Source organism: Ruditapes philippinarum, unplaced genomic scaffold (assembly GCF_026571515.1).
Source record: "Ruditapes philippinarum isolate M1 unplaced genomic scaffold, ASM2657151v2 ctg1726_1_1_1_1, whole genome shotgun sequence".
In the NCBI taxonomy this organism is placed as follows: domain Eukaryota; kingdom Metazoa; phylum Mollusca; class Bivalvia; order Venerida; family Veneridae; genus Ruditapes; species Ruditapes philippinarum.
Genome location: NW_026860036.1, coordinates 143,886 through 163,564, shown reverse-complemented (window position 1 = coordinate 163,564; position 19,679 = coordinate 143,886). Strand labels below are relative to the sequence as shown.

The 19,679-nt window shown below is 33.5% G+C and overlaps 1 protein-coding gene across 1 annotated transcript; it reads right to left on the bottom strand.

The window, feature by feature from the left end:
* Positions 1-4,895: 4,895 nt before the first annotated feature.
* LOC132758670 (thyroglobulin-like) lies at positions 4,896-18,700 on the bottom strand. Its single transcript, XM_060750359.1, has 7 exons — positions 18,566-18,700; positions 17,833-17,998; positions 17,340-17,543; positions 16,778-17,035; positions 15,199-15,390; positions 5,511-5,672; positions 4,896-5,017 (listed from the first exon to the last, which is right to left on the bottom strand). Exons 2-7 carry the CDS (start codon positions 17,897-17,899, stop codon positions 4,896-4,898), a joined length of 1,005 nt encoding a protein of 334 aa, XP_060606342.1. The 5' UTR covers positions 17,900-17,998; positions 18,566-18,700.
* Positions 18,701-19,679: the final 979 nt, after the last annotated feature.

The following is a 19,679-nucleotide window of genomic DNA, read 5'->3' as shown; positions in this document are numbered from 1 at the left end:
TGCTATGGACTCATTTTCCTAAAATAATATGTAATGTTAACACGAACAAATGATATGAATATCTTTAAAATGTTTTATAGGTGTAATACTAGTGTGCTCATAAAAATCATTGTTAAGATAAATAGAAAATAACTTCAAGTTGGTATAGTTGTTTCTAGATTTAAATAACATGCAATTCATAAAGGTTACGGCTTGAAAATATCGAAAACTGTACATGTATAATTCGATCTCTAAAGAAAATATCGCAGTGCGGATTTTCTCCACCGTGATGCGTATTTCATGACTCTGTATCGCAACATAACGGTATATCGCCGTCCGTTGCAAACGCTACATTAATTTGTCCCTCTGGAAAAAGGCTTGCAAAATATATGACTGTTGTAGCGAAGACATGTTTATTTTGTTTAATATATGTATACATATTGAATATATGTTTATGAAATAATAAATATTTAAGAATGAACTCGATTTGGTTTTTTACTTTATCATTTGAAATACTCCAATTGTGAAGATAAAGTTCTTTAAGCATATGACTTTACAGTTCCCATTCAAAATGTGTAATAAAACATGTTCTATTTTTACACGTCTGCATTTCGGTCAAGCATACGTGTCACTTTATATGTAAATGCATTTGATATTATCTGTATCTTCTTTTATCAAGAAAATACAGTTCTGTATTCCCTGTGGACAACTAAAAAATGCAATTCCGTATATCCCCTGTATATATTGAAAATACGATTCCGTATTTCCCCTGTATATGTAGAAAATACGATTCCGTATATCGTCTGTATATGTAGAAAATACGATTCCGTATTTCATCTGTATATGTGGAAAATAAGAGTCCGTATATGCTATGTATATGTAGAATATACGGTTCCGTATATCCTCTGTATACGTAGAAAATACGGGTCCGTATCCTCTGTATATGTAGAAAATACGGTCCCGTATATCCTTGGTATATTTATAGTATACTAGGGATAACAACCTTGATATAGTCCGTATACGGGATTAAATTCTCCGTATACTTCAGAAGTACGAACAAATATACGTACATGTATATGGGGCAAATACGGAATTCCGTATATGCCTGATGCATATACGGACTTCCCGTATACCCGGTGTTCCCTATACGGACTCGTATACTTGGTCCGTATATTCGACGAATACATCCCGTACACGCCCGTATATGTCAAAAATACAGGACCGTATATTCCCGTATATCAGTATCTTTTTCGCAGTGAAGTTAGCCAAGGAGTGAGTTGAGAACACTTAACATTACACTGTATCCCCCAATTACTTTGAGGGGCTACGGCAGCCTGGAGAAACTTTCTGAGACAGCCAATTCTTTATATTACAGTTCATAGTAACAGGAATATTTGAACAATATTGGTAGATTGTCACCAAAGGAACGTTTCTTTGAAAAAAAAATCCTAATTAAATAAAACAGTTTTTAAGGTGTTTTTCAATTGGAAAATTTGGTCTTTAGTGGTAATAACCTCATTTGCCACACAAAATGTGCATCATAATAAGAATTATATAGTAAAATATCTCGGTATTTGGTTTATATAAGTACCGCTGCGATTAGTTTTATGCTCTATCAATAATTGAACTTAAATCGTCCACCCGTATATTTGCGACATTCTGGTATGAGGACGGATCAGTTCCTGGAACCATACTTGATTACATGCTTTGATTAAAAAAAGAGAACTGTCAGTCTTGTTGTCACTTGACAAAAGTTAGCAGCATATAAATACATGTATAAATATACGAGGTGTTTCCATACTGTTTTCATATTAGTATATTTTATAGCAATAACAACTTAACAGTTTTACGAAATACTTTTATTTAATTCAACTATCAACTGAATATTTCGATTTTTTGGCTAAAGCTACATTTATTGGACGGAACTACGATAAATCTGAAAAAAAAATAGAAAGAGTAATAAAAAAATAGTTAATTATATGCAAGAACATCATAACAAAATATATTATAAAGCAAAGTAAATAACAAAACAAGAAAACTAAGCACATTAACGCTAAGAAATGAGTACATTTTTCCTTTTTTCAGAATAGTCAAACGTGTGTTTTATGTTCCTAATATAACGAATTTAGAACATGCTTGGCAGTTCCGTGTATCATCTGAAGAAAGAAGCACTGGATGTTAAATAATTTGTCAAAAAAGTAGGAAAATGTAACAAAGAAGTAATTCCATGCAGATTACATAAACATAATAGCTGTACTAAATAAGCAAAAGTTGGTGGAGTTGTCAATAAAACCGTAAAAGGGCACCAAAAATAATATGATTCTTTTTTTATAAATGGGCCTTTAAATTACATCTAGTTTTTTCAAATACAACAGAGACCATTGTCATTCATTCTTCATGAAGGCGAGAGAAATTACTGCAATATTTGTCCATAATTCAGTTACCTTTAAAAAATGCAAAAGTACGAGTTTCTGTGTACAAACTTCAATTCAATGCTCTTGTTATACATGTTTTTATGATGTTGTATACAAATTGTATATTGTGACTTAGAACTGTTTTACAATCGTGATACATGTATCTCAGAATCTTATTTTAAAACCATTGGTACTTTTCCTACTTTGAAGTGAATACCTTTAATTTTTTTTTTGAATAGACTAAAAAAAGTAAAGAAGGGCATAAAAATATAAAAAAAGTAAGCCAAAAAAGGGAGGCGTTATTTTGCAAAATTAGTTTTACGATTATAATTATGCCCTTTTAATATTGTGCACATTTGTTTGTGAAATAACTGAGTTTGAAGTGAACAACTTTGATACTTTCTAAGACCTTGCTAAACTTAAGAAAAAACGTTATAAATATACTAAGTTAAATCCTTTATTGTAATATTGAACTTTTTCGGACTCGCACATTTGCCCGCAGTTACAAACATGGACAAAGGTATACTATGAATGACCCTCCGATTTCATGGTGTTTGGAATCAATATAAAAAAATAGTAATCATACCACCAAAACTGATTTTTGTCGACAACAAAATAATAAAAATCTATTAGTATCTAAACACGATATGCGTTTTATCTTTTTTGTTAACTGTTAAATCTATTTAATATCTTCCACGGATACTGGTATGTGTGATGTACTTTGAATGCTGGCAATTGATTTCAGTCGAGACCTCATCTCCTCGTGTGACTGCCGTCTGTTCTCAATCATATCTGCAGACGAATCGTGGATTTTATTTTTCAGATGTACCCTGAAAATGTTATTGCAACTGTAAGTTATGAGTTCACAGATCATCAAGGGAGCGCGATATTCATTGGACGCAGTCCCGGTGACATTTATTTAGTACAACAAGACCTTTTTGAAGGTCAGTTATAGCGTACAAAATACTACAGAAAATGAAGGGCGGGGAAAAATTATTATTGTTTACAATTAACAAATAAGAATAATCTGAAAAAAAAAAGACGCGAATTTTGAAAGGAGAAATAAAATGGGGACAGGAGGAATAGAAGGGGTGGATCATAAATGGCAGTGAAACGAATGCCGTGGAACATAGCGACGTTCACAGAATGCAGCTCCCAACAAAATCAAGCCCACTCGTTCAAGACCAACACAAAGTCACACAGGACACGCCGCAAGATGCGGACGCAAAACATTATTTAATAGCTACGGTGATTGAAATGACAAAGAAGAGTATATATACATGTATTGTAAAGTAAAATTTGTAACTGTACCTTTTCACCTTGACTATAACTGCGACAGAAACCGCTACAAGAATAATAACCAAACATGATCCTAGTGCTGCACCAATTACGTCATAGAAACCCTCAACGTCACCTGTAGATTTATAGAAATCAAACTTATAGTATGGAGAAGTCCAGCTTATCAGTTTGTTCATTTATATACAATTTACATATCAGTATCTCGTGTTAATAAATTATCAAATAAAAGAATCCACATTTAATGAGTTTCGTGATTTAATAAAATATGCCACAGATTTGTTAAAAAAAAATATGTGACCAAATCCCTCCCTTTCCTGTCCGAACCAAAAAATATCCTACCATTGTTAGCTGCATTCTCAGTATCTGAAATGAAAGAATACTAAAATATTTAGTATATTCGGCCATACCGAAAATTATTAACGTAATGTTTGTGCAAATAAAGATTCACATACACATGAATTGTTACATACAGCATTAACACACCCGAGACTGCATTCCTTATATGGTCGACTTACTGGGAATGATCGTTACATGATGTAAGTAGAAAAGACAAAAATAGTGAAAATAATAAGTCAAATGCTCAATGATAAAAATTATTGTAAAAAATATTACTGTTTTCATATTCTACTTTATAACATTGTCTAGAGCTATAATTCAAAAGTTACACAACTCAAGGCCTCTATAATTAGCTCTACATGTACAGCTAGTTTAAAAAAGAGCTCATGCCCACCTGCTGGTGTCCTAAAGTCAATTATAACATCATTGAGCCCACTAACACGAGCTTTACATCAAATTGTAAGAAAGCTTATTCACAATAACACGAGCTTACCTTCTTAATGTAATAAGTTTTACTGCAACTTAGTTATTGTAACAGCTAATGCCTACTATCAAAAATATCATTGCTAATTGCACCATAGTCCATGCCAACTAACACGAGCTTCATTGTTAATTGCACCATAGTCCATGCCAACTAGGACGAGCTTCATTGCTAATTGCACCATAGTCCATGCCAACTAACACGAGCTTCATTGTTAATTGCACCATAGTCCATGCCAACTAACACGGGCTCCATTGTTAATTGCACCATAGTCCATGCCAACTAACACGAGCTTCATTGTTAATTGCACCATAGTCCATGCCAACTTACACAAGCTTCATTGCTAATTGCACCATAGTCCATGCCAACTAACACGAGCTTCATTGTTAATTGCACCATAGTCCATGCCAACTAACACGAGCTTCATTGTTAATTGCACCATAGTCCATGCCAACTAACACGAGCTTCATTGTTAATTGCACCATAGTCCATTGCCAACCAACACGAGCTTCATTGTTAATTGCACCATAGTACATGCCAACTAACACGAGCTACATTGCTAATTGCACCATAGTCTATGCCAACTAACACGAGCTTCATTGTTAATTTAATCATAGCCCACGAGCTTCATTGTTAATTAAATCATAGCACATGCCAACTTAAGAGGTATTGCACTTTCATGAACAGGGTCAGTCAAACCAGGTCTGCAGGTTTCATTACTCTCGAGGGCTTTCTATTTTCCAGGTTTTGAACTGGAGTATGTTATAAAAAATAAAATATCAGAAAGTATACTCGGTCCAGTATGAATTATCTCATAATACAAATATTTCGCATATTCTATCTAACAATAATCCAATTAAAATTGATTTTATTCCTCTTAAGCTTTATTGTAAAAAAAATGAAATGTATATACATACTTATAACTACATTTGTGCTAATGCAACTTTTAAATCTAGAACGATATTTATAATATTATTTCGTCTAATTTTTTACGAACTTACAATAGCAGTCGTACTGGTCGTAGCTGCCAGTGATGTTTGTCGTGTAGCCAATAGGACATGGTACACACCAATTCTGGGCCGCAAGTTCCTGGTAAGTTCCTAATGGGCACGAGAGACAGTAACCATTTCTAGCATCATACATTGTGCCGGGAGAACAACCAACTGTTTAAGAAATAGAAATACAAGTAACAGATGAAGTTGAAAAAATGTCATGTTTTTATAAGCATGTTAATCAAAGAATTATTGTTATTATTGTTTATTTACTTGCATACAACACCTTTAATACTATATCCACACTGAAGCAAGAAAATGTATCTTAAAATATAGTTGGTACGCTGTCTTTTTTTAACAAAAGATCACAATATGTACAAATTGTGATCTTGTGTTAAGAATAGTTCGTATTTTTCTACCTAAACTAAATAGTATTAAGACAAGGGAAAACAATTTCCACATTTTGAATTGCGTTTTCATTGACCTCCAGACATCTCCTTTTTTGACACTCTTTTACTGTTTGAAATGAGCCAAAAGGAAAACTGCGACACCTAGACAACAGAGCTGCATTACTGGTACTGGTACTGGTACTGCAGTACGTACTGCAGCGATTTTGCAAGTACTGGTACTGATACTGAATTACTCTTACACAATTTTGCTACTACTGGTACTGGTACTGCATTACTGTCTTAAAAAGTGGTACTGCTACTGCATTACCCAGTACTTTTGGTTTTGAATTTAAAAATAACATCAATTTTTCTCATAAAATAAAGCTGTAAAATACATTAACTATATTTTATTTTTGTGAAAAAGTAAGTTATCAAATCTAAAGATAATTTGCTGCAATATTCCTTCAAATGTTAACATAGTATTCATCATATAAAGCACCAAAGACTTTAAGTAAAAATTAAATTAAGATAAACAGACTCAATAACTCTTTACCCTAAAATATCCTTATTAAAATCTTTTATTAGACATTGTATTTACTAGTAAAAGAGCAAAATAAACACTAAATAATTTCTTCTATTCTAAAAAATCCCATTTCAAGTGAAAAAAGTGATATTGTTAGCACCATAAAATGTTGTTATTTACTTTGGTTTAAATTGAACAGAGGTGTGAAGGTGTGAAAGGCAACAAAAGACTGTCGTGCTTTAAATGAAAGATGTTTCCATTGTATTTATACAGTTGACTGGTTACTAAACAATTAGGTATGACATGAATATATGTTGTAAATATTGTTTGTAAAAAGTATGTTAAAACTATAAAGTTGTAAATATGTTATTTTAACTTTAAAGCAGCTTGCCTCCAGATTCATCCTAATTTTCATGAAAATTTTGAAAATGTATTTAAAGGTAAAATATTGTTAAATGAACAAAGAAAGTACTTGACACATTACAATCGGCACTTAAAATCCACGTAAATTACCAAAAAAAAGGTCAAAACATGCATAAATAGCCCCTACTGCGTTAGTAACGCAGTAGAAATATGGTGATAAATACTACAAAATACAGTCATTAATTGCACATAAGATATAATTTATCACTTGAATCTTAAAATTTGTTTACTTTTCTCAAAGTTTTAGTAATTTTTTTCCAAGTTTAATTTTCTTGAAATATTTTGGGTCATCTGGAGGCATGCAGCTTTAAAGTAAATAATGATTTTATTTCTTTGCTGAATAATATTTGCTATTATTTGTTTGACACTGTATTTATTCAAACTTTGATGAATATATAAAAGTAATGGTACTGATACTTAATTACTTCACCAAAAAAAAGTACTGGTACTGCAGTACCGAGCTAAAATCTAGTACTGGTACTGGTAATGGTACTGCATAATTTGCCAAGTACTGGTACTGGTACTTAAGTACTACACCCTTAGTACTGATGCAGCTCTGCTAGACAATATTGCATACCAAAGAGCAACCATACGATTCTAGTGTTGTTTGTTTATTCTTATCAAACAATTTGTGACAAAACTGAAGCTTTTGATTTTGGGTATCAACAAGAAACATAATAATGACTGTAATTGTAGTTACTGTAATGTTTCATTTGACGTACATTGTATATCATACATTAACAAAGGGAAAAAAATCGTATACAAAGAACCAGAACGAACGTCGACATTTAAGGAATATTATATGGATGATATAAACACGAAAAAAACTATTGCCAGTAATCTGACCAGCCTCTATATTATCGGTTAATCAACCTTTAATGTTCACCCTGATATCTCCAAAACTGATACTAACAAGTAAAAAATTGCTGGCAAATGCAGCAATGTGATTGTCACGGCGGAAAACTAAAATGAAAGAGAAAAAACAACTCCGACAAAAAACAAAAAACACAACAGTTAAGTGTAATGATAAGGTATCTCCAAATAGCATTGCGCTGAATTGACATGTTAACTTGTTGAGAAGGTTTTTAAGTATTATATAAATGTAACTTGTTACAAGAGCAATGTATATGTAGTAAAGCGGTTATTTATCATTCTTTTTTACTGCACACCTCTTGAGTGAGATTTATCCAAGAAGTTTAATGTTGATATCTCAAAGGCTTTATTAGTTATGACCTGGACAAAAATTAAGTATGAAAAATAAAATAGGACAATAACTGAAAAAAAGGCACGATTGGTTATCATTCTTATATGCTGCTTTCCACCTAAATGAGATCTATCCATCTGAAGTTTCAAGTTGTGACCTCGAACACTTTTTGAGATAAGCTCCAGACAAAACGTATAAAACATAGCAAAAGGCAATAACTCAAAAATAATAACGGATAGAGTTCTCATTCTTGTGCACATCATTCTTTCTTAATCAGATCTATTCACCTATAAAGTTTCATGTTGACATCTCAAAGACTTTTTGACTTATGCTCCACTCAGGTGAAAAAATAATTATGAAAATTAACAAAGGGCAATAACTAAAAAAATATGAAGTGTGGAGTTATCACTCTTGCGCACTGCAACTTCCTGAGTAAGATCTATCTACCTATGAAGGTTCATGTTGATATCTCAAAGACTTTTGTAGTTATACTCTGGACAAAATTTAAGTATGAAAAATAACAAAAGGCAATAACTGAAAAATAATGCACGGTTTGTTATTATTTTTATGTGCTGCGCACTCCTCCTCAATGAGATCTATCCGCCTATGAAGTTTCAAGTTGTTACCTCTTACACTTTTTCAGATATGCTCCGGACACAAAGTATGAAAAATAACAAATGGCAGTAACTTAGAAATTAAAAAGGGTAGAGTTATCATTCTTTCGCACAACAGTCCTCCTCACAAAGTCCTCCTATGAAGTTTCATATTGACATCTCAATTTTTTTGACTTTATTTATACTCCACTCAGGTGAAAATTAAGTATTAAAAAAGTAATAAAAGGCAATAACTCAAAAATTAGGAAAGGTAGAGTTATCACTAAGATAGAGATCTAACCACCTATGAAGTTTTATGTTGATATCTCAAAGGCTTTTTTCAGTTATGATCTGGACAAAAATTAAGTTTGAAAAATCACAAAGGGCAATAACTGAAAAATTATGCAGGGTAGAGTTATCATTCTTGTGCACTGCATTTTCTCCTAAATTTGATTTATCCACCTATGAAGTTTCAAGTTGATATCTCCACCTATGAAGTTTCAAGTTGATACTTTTTTAGAGTATGGATCGGGACAAAAATGTGGATGGACTGACGGCAGGAAGGACATATTTGGACGGACGGAGACTAATTCTATATCCCCCTCGCATTTGCTCATATCTAAACATATCTAAAGGAAACTCAGAATTTTGCTCACAATAACGAGACATGAATTCTGAATGAATTTTGATGTTGTGGTAAAGGCTTGATTCACCGGACGCAACTTAAGTTATTGTACAACCTGGTATGGTGAATGTTTATTGTGAAACGAATATAGAAAACCAAGTGTCAGTTTAGAGAAAAAAAATGTGTTATTGCGCAAGAAAAATGAAACTTATTCAAAAAAGACAATTAAAGCTTTAATTGCAAATATAGAAACTTAGAAATGTAATGTTCAAAAGACATTTTACACGTGAAAAGATTTACTCCGACATGAGAACACATAAGTCCAACTTTCTCGTCCTTTCCTGTTTTCTACGGAATGCGTTAGGGCCATCGCCTATGAATTGTGGTGATCTAAAGGCGCGATAGTCGATAGTACGACTGGTGAAAAGCGCGAAATCACGGAAACTTCGATGGTGAAAACGCGAAAGCAAGATGGATGAAAACGCGAAATAGTACGATGATGAAATCGCGACAGTACGATACTACTATGATGAAAATCGCGATAAACTATCAGTGTTTTTCACCATCGTACTGTCGCGTTTTTCACCATCGTAGTTTATTCGTGATTTCCGCGTTTTCATCATCGTACTGTCGAGTATCGCGTTTCACGATCAAAACCATTCATAGGCGATGGCCACTAACGGCATTCCCGGAAATGCCGTTAGGGCCATCGCCTATGAATGTGTTAATCTGAAACGCGGATAGTCGATAGTACTAGTGGTGAAAACACGAAATCACGAAAACTACGATGGTGAAAATCGCGATAGTGCGACTGATGAAAACGCGATAGTGTACGATGATGAAATCACGATCGAAGTACGAGGTGAAAACGCGATTAGTACGATGATGAAAACACGACAGTACGATAATGAAAAACGGCGATAGTACGATGGTGAAAACGCGAATATGTGCGATTGTATGAAACACGACAGTACGATAATGAAAAAGCGAAATCACGAACTAACGATGGTGAAAACGCGACAGGTACGATGGTGAAAACACGATACGTTTATTTCGCGCTGCTTCATCACTCGTAGTATCGTATACTGTCGGCGTTGGTTCATCGATCGTACTTTCTGCGTTTTCATCATCGTGGTTTGCAATGGTTTTCAGCAACCATCGTAGTTCGTGATTTCGCGTTTTCACCATCGTTCTATCGACTATCGCGTTTCAGATCAACACATTCATAGGCAATGACCCTAACGGCATTCCGTAGTTTTCGTATTTTCGTATTTTGAGGCGAAGAAGCGAAAATACGACATGGCGTAAATCAGCCACTATACATAATCCTTTAACTGTCCATTGTCGATATTTGAGAGACCGGTGCGTATACAATCACTTATGGAACTGTGTTACGTATCTAGAATTGAAAGATTGAGGCGTTATTTTGTTGGGAGGACAGGTAGGTGATTTTACTCCCAGTCCATACTACAGAGGTAGTTTAGTTTCTAAAAGATGTTTTTGTGCTTAAAGTGCTTTTGTAAGTGAACTAGAATCGGATCTAGTCATATATTTCTTCTAGACTCTGCATCGCAGATTTATGCTTATACGTATTCTGCATTAAATATGCAGATATGACAGTTTTTGAAAATTTGATCGCTAGACATCGCAATTTTTCTTCATTTTCGACATTAGTATGCATGCCGTAGAAAAAGATAAATTTGCCAAGATACGTTAGTCATATTTAAGAAAACGTTTATAAAAGTAAATGACCAGTTGAAACCTATTTTATTGTTCGGTTAAATGCGGTTTGAAAAAATAAACCAATGTTAATCGAGCGAGGTAATTTGTGCGGGTTACATAGCAAAGACCTAGCGACTTTGATCCGATTGTGTTGCATGTTTTATACCAAAGGTGTTGGTGTCAGTTTTAGACTTGCGATATTTTTGTCATACTAAGGTAAATGATGTATGAATGTGTATAGACCTTTAATCTCTAGATTATTTGGCGCCGATGGCTCTGTCGTTTTCCGTCTGCGTAACATATACAATATTATTGTCAAGCTTAATACCGTGGTTGTTAGATTCCCATCCGCTAGTAACTTCTTGACATAAATGGTGATGAAATTTACCTGAGTCTGTCCTACCATTAAGTTGTCCAAGGATGTTTCGGTTGCAATGGGGATACGAAGCCCAAAACAGTAGATTTGAAACAAAAGGCAATGTTTAAAGACCCTTCTCATCTCGAACCAAAGCTTCAAGATGCAAATCATGATCATGGGGTCATTTCGAATGCGTCTTTGTTGAAGTTACGCATTATTCTTGTCATAATTGATTAAAAAGTTCGTCTTTTTTTATTTCAGACATCCTTATAGCAGTTTTTCATTGTTCTGGAATAAGAAAATAATATTGATAGTAAAGTATTAAATACAGGGTCAGACTATTACATGTATCCTTATTAGTGAATTCCTGAAATGTCGTGTTCATAAAAGTGGCAGAGTCGGATAATGGCACGTCGACTTCAAAATTATCTTTCATTTACTGCTGAAGTGTGAAATCATAATCATAGGACTTTGGATTACTGTATGTGAGGAATTCTAATCAAGGCTAATTTCGGAAGGTGGTGGTTTCTATCAGGTGCCCGCTCAGTGTTTGAAATTGTTTTCACAAAAGTATCTGGGGTTTTTAATTACTACTTAAGTAGGAATGTTTTCACATGATCACTCAGTGTCGTTGAAAGACTAAAAATCTCAAGAAAGCCCAAAAAGAAAAACCCTTATTAAATATTCACATAAATAGCGATTATGGTAGACGGGAAATTGCCAAAATTAAAATAAATTTAAGAATTGTTAATATTGCTCACTTAAATAACTGTTTAATCATTCCTTAGGGCATTGCCTGCTTGTTAATTCTGTCTTTTGACATGCTTAACTATGAGTATGCAGTTCTGTTATTAACTCTGCCGGATCCCCTGTTCCCAAATCTGTTCATGTTATTTAGTTCATCATTGTATCTCGTTTAGGGCAAACGCAAATTGTAACCTGGTGATAATATGCCGCCTTGATGATAGAGATGGAAATAACGTGTCACATTGAACAGTATCCATATGAAACCGCCATATGAACACATCCAGCGAAGTGTTTTAAAAATCTGAAAGTGTACGCAGTTCATGTTTAATGTGAATTCTGCCAAGCCGATGCTAGGAGGCGTGGACGGTAGCTTTGCATTACCAATATCGTCTATGAACAGGTTTTAATCAAACTGCACCGTGCAACATTTTCATGTCTTTCGCGTGTTGGACTTACTGTTAAAGATTTTTTTCTCTATTTTAATTACTATGAGGCGATTATATAAATGTTAATGAAAATCAAGGCAATATCTTTCTCTCTCGATACAATCGATTAAAGTTACTGTGTTGTCGTGAAAAACAGTCCTTACTTAGGACACTACTTATTCATCAAAGAGTCTCAATCTAAACTTAAAGTGAAAAACTAATAGCAAACTACTAGTTACAACTTTCTGCTGACAGAAAAAAAGTAATACGACCCTTTCAAAGTAATGGTATGTAAATAGAAAGGTTTAGTGAGTAATTTCAATACATAACGATGCACGAAGCTTTTGTTTGAAATTTGGCAAGTATCCTAAAACTGTAAACCGAAAATCTGGGTATTTAACTGCTAAACAAAACTTGGATCAAAGTGCGTAGTCTATTGTGTAACCCTTCAAAATTAACCTCGCGCTATAAACTGTAACACTGGTCTATTTTTCTTCAACTGGTCATTTACTTTTAATAGCTAACGTTTTCCTAAACACAAAGACTAATGTCTTTGTAGATTTGACACATGTATTTATATTAGGCGAATGCTCTAATATAAGTGTTCGGAATCGGGAGAAAAATGCGTAGGTCTCCCGATTCAAATTTTTAAACTGTCCTCCAAATCCGTGCACATTTTGAGACAATTGTCGATAGAATCTTGGGGTGCAGGGTCTGAAGAAATATTTGCCCTAGATGATACCGGATTCTCCTGTTCCTACAAGGCAAAGCACATAAAACAACTGTTGACACTAGCTTCTTTTTTCTCATCCTTAAAGATTTTATACTGTAACCGGAAAACGCGATACTGTAACACGTCTCCGGTACGGTGACAATGTTAACCTGGCGAATTTCAGGCTGAAGTGTGTCATAAGGTATGTGCGGATAAAGTTGTGTTAATATAAAAACACTGGAATATTTCATGTGTTTGATAAAATAGCTGATTAGATTCTATATGGTTTTGAAAAAAAAACTGTTTCTATGTATTTTTTCACGGAAATGGGCTGTACAACACGGTGCATATCCATATCGGTACCCTCTTTGCCGAAATCTGCTGAAACAACGGTACCGCTCTGTTGTTACATGCACAGTCATTCTCTGCTCTCAAAACAAACCAGCAATGGATAACAAGCCAGTGAAAATTCTCTGTAATAAGGAAAGGAGTATGACACGTGGACAGGCTGTATACCACGGAACACTAGAATGTTTTATGTATGGGCTTGATTTGTCATGTAACAATGATTTGCGTAAAAAATCAATAAAATGTCGCTGTAGAAATCCGAAAGGCTCTTTTGTCACGTGACTTATGCCCATGCTTACCGAAAACTCACCCATCACATATCACGGGCTTTGAGACTGCCGTGAAAATAATGGAGCAATTTTAATACCAAATAGAGGCTGGTTGAACGTTCATTTAAAGAAATTCAGCAGGACCAAGGTTCATAAATGGCGATAAATTAACAAAAAATTGATATATTCATTCATGGTCAATGTCTTCTTCGTATTCTGTAAACACATATATATAGTGCCCCCTTTTAATCGAAAGACTCCATATATGTTTTATTGAATCATAAAAATTTCCTATATGTAGCATATTTCAAGGTTAAATTTACGGTCAGTTATAGCCCGATTCAAAGTCAAATCAGACAACATACTGTTGTTAATTTGTGCATGATTTTCAAACAAACAAACAAAACGTTAGTGAAAGTAGGTTCATTATTGCACAATTCACACAATTCACATATCGGTTACGACAATCAAGGCATAAGGTATGCAGAACTACAATTTGCTCTGATGGATATTCCTAGAAATTCAACATCAGCAGCATTTTCCCCTACGATTTTGTTGATTAGAACACTACTAAGTGTTATGTATGCAACATATTACATGTATATAGTTTATCTCTGACAAGTTGGTATTTCCAAAATTATCACTTAATTAACTGTTTTAGAAAATTCTAGATTATGGTTCATGCATTATGTTTAGATAGAAATTTCCAGAATATTCTTTACTGTTGAAGGTGCTAGGTTGTGATTACTGGAGAACATAAAAGACTGATCTAGAATGATTTTAGCTAATATATATAAGGGGGCATTTTTCATTTTCTTTACCTTTTAAGTCATAAATACACTTGGAGTATTATTCAACTTGGACATTAAGTAATTTAGTGCCAGATTTATTGGAGCTTGGATTTTAAAATAGGATAAATTATTCTTGTGGATTTTATTGTGGGAATTTATTCCAAAGTGTTCTTGGATTTAACTTGGATTTAACTCTGCTGTTCAAAAAGGGATCATTCCAGGATCAGACTAGACATTTGAGATTTACATTTTTATTTGGACTTCAGGTATTTATAAGCATAAATAATTCTTCAATTTTTCTTTAATAATTTTTCTGTAATAAATTTGTTATTGTTACAAGTTTGTTGCTGGCCTTTCTTTCTCGTTACGCCTGGCTCGTAACATAAGCTATTATCAATAAATATTGTAAAAGATAAATCTGCTTTCGGCTCTTCTACTTTGTCTCTTGTTTATAAAATAAGGAATTTGCAATTTTGCTAAACTTGTAGTGTGTTTTGCTATGAATTTAGGAATAAAATGAATAGAATCTGAAAATTTGAAAATTAAGGTAGAAAAAGGTAAAACATACCGCAAATATCATATTCGTCCTGTAAAAAGTATCCACTACTACATTCCAGATTGGCTCCTTTGGTTATATTTGCTGTATCTGCTACATATGTAACACCATCTATCACAATAGTCAACCAGTCACCAGAATTTGTTGATAATGGTGATAAAGAATCTTCAATTGCATCCCAGTATTCTGTCATATTGATGTTACCTTTAGTAAAGAAAACAATATTTTTTGTCTTTGTGTTGCTTTATATTTCTTGCACTTAGCATATTTTTTTATACCAAAACCGCTTTAACGTTTAAAAAATGCGTTCTCAAAATTTAGAGCCAAAATAACAATTCTGATTCTACCTTTTATATAATTATTGTGGCCATGTCCTTGTTAACGATTTTTGTTTTCTGAATAGCGTTTAATAATCCATGTTTCGAAAAGAAGTAGCAGTATCACTAATTTACTAAACCTACATTAACACCAAGCACCATTACTCGTTGATCGAGTGAATCGTGTACCGCAATTTTGCTGGTCCTTTAATTTTGAAACACCTCACCGATTATTCCTAATTAGAGCTTATCCATAGACTGACGGAAATAGCTGATATATTGCTATTGTTCGCCAATCACAAAATCTAACTTTCACACCATTTGAACAGTTAAACACATTTTTTCACGGGTGCAAAAACATCTCTTGCATGCTCCTTTGAAACAAACTTGTTTAATATCAGAAATAGTGACCATCGGAATCATGCCAATATAGTTTTGTCGTAGCATAGTTGTTACACTGTTTTAACAAAAATAATTTACTACGTATATAAGACATATTGTGCAAAGTGTATGTCACATTTAGATTTTTCCAAACCGGTTGTTTCTTTAGTTTATAAATAGAATTATAATCGACCACGATTTTAATTACAATTAAAGTCAGGATAAGGACATATTGATAGACTGGATGAAAGAAAATATATTTTGTTGGAATATAATAACAGACTTCGTTTTAAAGTTATCCCCAATTGAACATGCTGTTTTTTCAAGGGCAGATAAGTCCAAATCAAGGTAAACAATTTCTTTGTTTCTGTTTTTTCATACAGCTGACTTCCTGTGACTGTAAAAATTCAAGAATTTATAACTAGTTATTCGTTTATGTAAAACTATGCAAATTATTTATAATAATGGCAAAATTTAAAATGAGGCTTGAGAGATTTTATGAATAATTTGCCACTGAAATGATATGGATAAACACCCCCTCCCCCCCCCCCAAAAAAAAAAAAAAATAAATAAAAAAAATAAAAATAAAAGAATAAATAAATAAAGAATTCAAGGGTAGACAACTGAAAATCGCTTTACTTGTTTTCACTTAAGAGGTATCTGTTATTGTACCGTTTAGGTTATTTAATTTTAAATCTGCTTAATGTCTGTATTTTACTGGAGCATACGCCTTAAAAGTGTTCTTTAACTGTTTATGATCATATCTTGATTTGTATCTAAGGAGTTTTTTTTCAGTTTATTTTAAGAGACATGTTTTAAATATCATTTGTTTGTGTTATACAGATAAATACTCGTATCTGATTTACTAACACACACTGTTATATTTGTATTACCAGAGTCAGTTTCATTGTCGAACTCAAACGCGAAAGTTAATGTTATATCGCTATTATCTGCGGTTGTTTGACGTCTTTTCCTGTTGCCACATTGAGTTACGTCTGCGATGACTGTACAGCTGATCCCAAGCTGACAAATGGAGCCATACACGAGATTTCGTATAAAAATTTCGTACGCAGACGACTTTCCACAAGAAATTTGCGGGAAAATCGCCATTGAAGCACTAGCATCAATGCGGCGTGGACGACCGGATGTTTCTGAAAAAAAAAGAAAGAAAGAAAAAGAAACAACAACAAACCAAAACCTCCTTAAACATTATGTTTACATTTGCGATTAATAGCAAGATCAAAATCTTATCAGTGAATTAGATTAATTACTCATTATAGATTATAATAGAATTTCCGTGAGGTTGAACGCAAAAAAATAAGTGATTGATTAACTTGTATCAGACTTATAAAGACTAGTGAAGGAACTAGTGTAACAAAAATTGCAAACAAATTTGTTTTGTTTATCATTAAATGAAATTTACGCTTTGATATATGTGTCAAAGTATATTTGTACTTGTACATGATGGTGAAACAGCCGTTGTATTCCAGGTATAGGAGGAGAATGGACTGCATTGATAAACAACTGTCCAGTTCTCTGAGCTATATGTACTGTTTGGTGGAAAATATCCAGGAAGACATCTCAGTGTACAAGTGGTCACCTCTTCGGTTTTCTCACACGTTTTTACCATTCCGTAGGGGTTACCTAACGCCGGACATGCTGTTGATAAAAATCTTAAACACTGAATTCTTCATCAAATATATCAGCGAGTATGATACAAAAATACAACTATACGTTGAATGCCTAGAAGTAATAAATTAATGATCCGAATATTAGCGTTTGGACACCAGTGACGGAATAATGTTAAACATGTATTTATATTTCTGATCTTATATGATATGTCATGATGCAAAATTTGAAAAAAATGAATGATTCATCAATATTAAATGATAGAGAGCTACACATTCGATATTTTTACTTATCTTATTTCAAGTTAATAAATACCTACTAGGACACGAATCTTCATCACATGTATACTCTTTCCTCTGCGTTATGTCCAGAACACTCATTTCCATTGGTACCAAGCTTGCATTCCCTTTGACGACTTTGTTCTCCCTTACCACATGTCACACTGCAAGAGCTCCATTCTGACCATGGTTCCCAAACACTTGTATCTTCAATTTAAATTCAAACATCAATTCATTAATATAATCTATCTTTGTTTGCATGGAATGGTATTGCAAATTATCATTGGGAGTCAAATCTTCAGTAACCTTTTTGTTTTATTCCTAAAGGTTCGGCAAAAAGTATTTATCAATATACGTTGCCAAGCGATTAAGGCCGTTGACTTCAAACCACTTGCCCCTCACCGTTATGGTACGAATCCGTCAGACACTTTGGATTCCATTATGTGAGGAAGCAAACGGAACACAGATGGCTCTATTCAGGTGGCCATTCCCACCTGAAATATTGCAATGCACAAAGGGACACCTTCATACATCAGCAAAGCTAGAAAATTGGCATATGATAGTGATGGTTCAACGTAAATCCAAACAAAACAATGCACATAAAAAATAAATACTCATCAGATTGTAACAATTATGCCATACAGGATAACAGTTTAAAGTACTTACTATATTAAATTTATACAAAGCTATAAAGAATTATTTTTGCAAAATGAATATATGATATCTACCAAAAGAAGTATTGTTGCATACTGACTGAATAAAGTGTTTACACACCTGGTAAGACCTCACATGTAGATCCACTGAAGCCATCAACACACGTACAGATAAAACCGTCGGACGAGCTTACACATTTACCATAGTTTTCACAAGGGTTTGGTTGACAAAAATCTGGTGCTAATGAGCAATCTACACCTGTGTATCCGTCTTTACATTGGCATTTATACCCAGTTCCATCAGATATACATCTATGTATGTCTCCACAACGATTAGATGAGCATGCATCTAAAACAGGCAAACAATATATTCTTTGAAGAATTTGATGTCTTGCAAATCGATTTTAGAAACATTATACCATATATGATTTATATTATGCTTAAAGATAACTATCAGCTTAAGCTTAAGTAGTTTGAAAGTACACACTTTTTGTAACTGGCACTTTTACCAAACATGAGACAAGAGCTTGTATATTAATTAAAAGTTTAAGAACAATACCATAACAGTCTGTAGAACATGCTTCTGTTTCTTCTTCATCTCCGTCACATGTGTTACCACCTGGTAAAGGAGGTGGATTATCACACAGTCTGTTTCTTTGTCTTTTTCCTAAACCACATGTAGAACTACAAGCATTCCATTCAGTCCATAAACCCCAACCAGCAGTTTCTGATAAAACAGAAACATCCGTTAAATCGTATTCAAGAAATATTCAAAAGATTGTAAATACTCTAAGAAATCTATTCCAGCAATGTATTCACTCTATTGATTGTTTCCAGGATGGCAATGAAATGTGGCTATCCATGTAGGGCAAAGAATCTTTTAAAAATGAAATGAAATCAGAAGACTTGTATAAATTGTATTTGTTAATTTCATTCAAACATAACTGAATTTTAATCATTTAAAACTGTTGTTAGTTGTAGAATAACTTAGAATGAAAAAGTTTTTTTTTTTATAAATTTTCTATGTTTTCGTAATGACAACGATACAATACATTAATCAAACCTTCTATAACATCACAGAGATGTCCACTATATCCTTCATCACATAAACATTCATATCCGGTTGCTTTATTGCTACATTGTCCGTGCTCACAACTATTTTCGTCACAAAAATCTATTGGAGTATCGCATCTTATACCGGTAAAACCAGCATTACAAGTACACTGAAACCCATC

What these genes read in the sequence shown, in the direction of transcription:
- LOC132758670 (XM_060750359.1), bottom strand. Translation starts at nt 17,899, where the DNA reads ATGGAAATGAGTGTTCTGGACATAACGCAGAGGAAAGAGTATACATGT. An exon ending in CGACAATGAAACTGACTCTG is followed by an intron (nt 15,391 to 16,777) that starts GTAATACAAATA and finishes TCTTTACTAAAG; the next exon opens with GTAACATCAATATGACAGAA. An exon ending in CGACCAGTACGACTGCTATT is followed by an intron (nt 5,018 to 5,510) that starts GTAAGTTCGTAA and finishes TTAACAATGAAG; the next exon opens with CTCGTGTTGGTTGGCAATGG.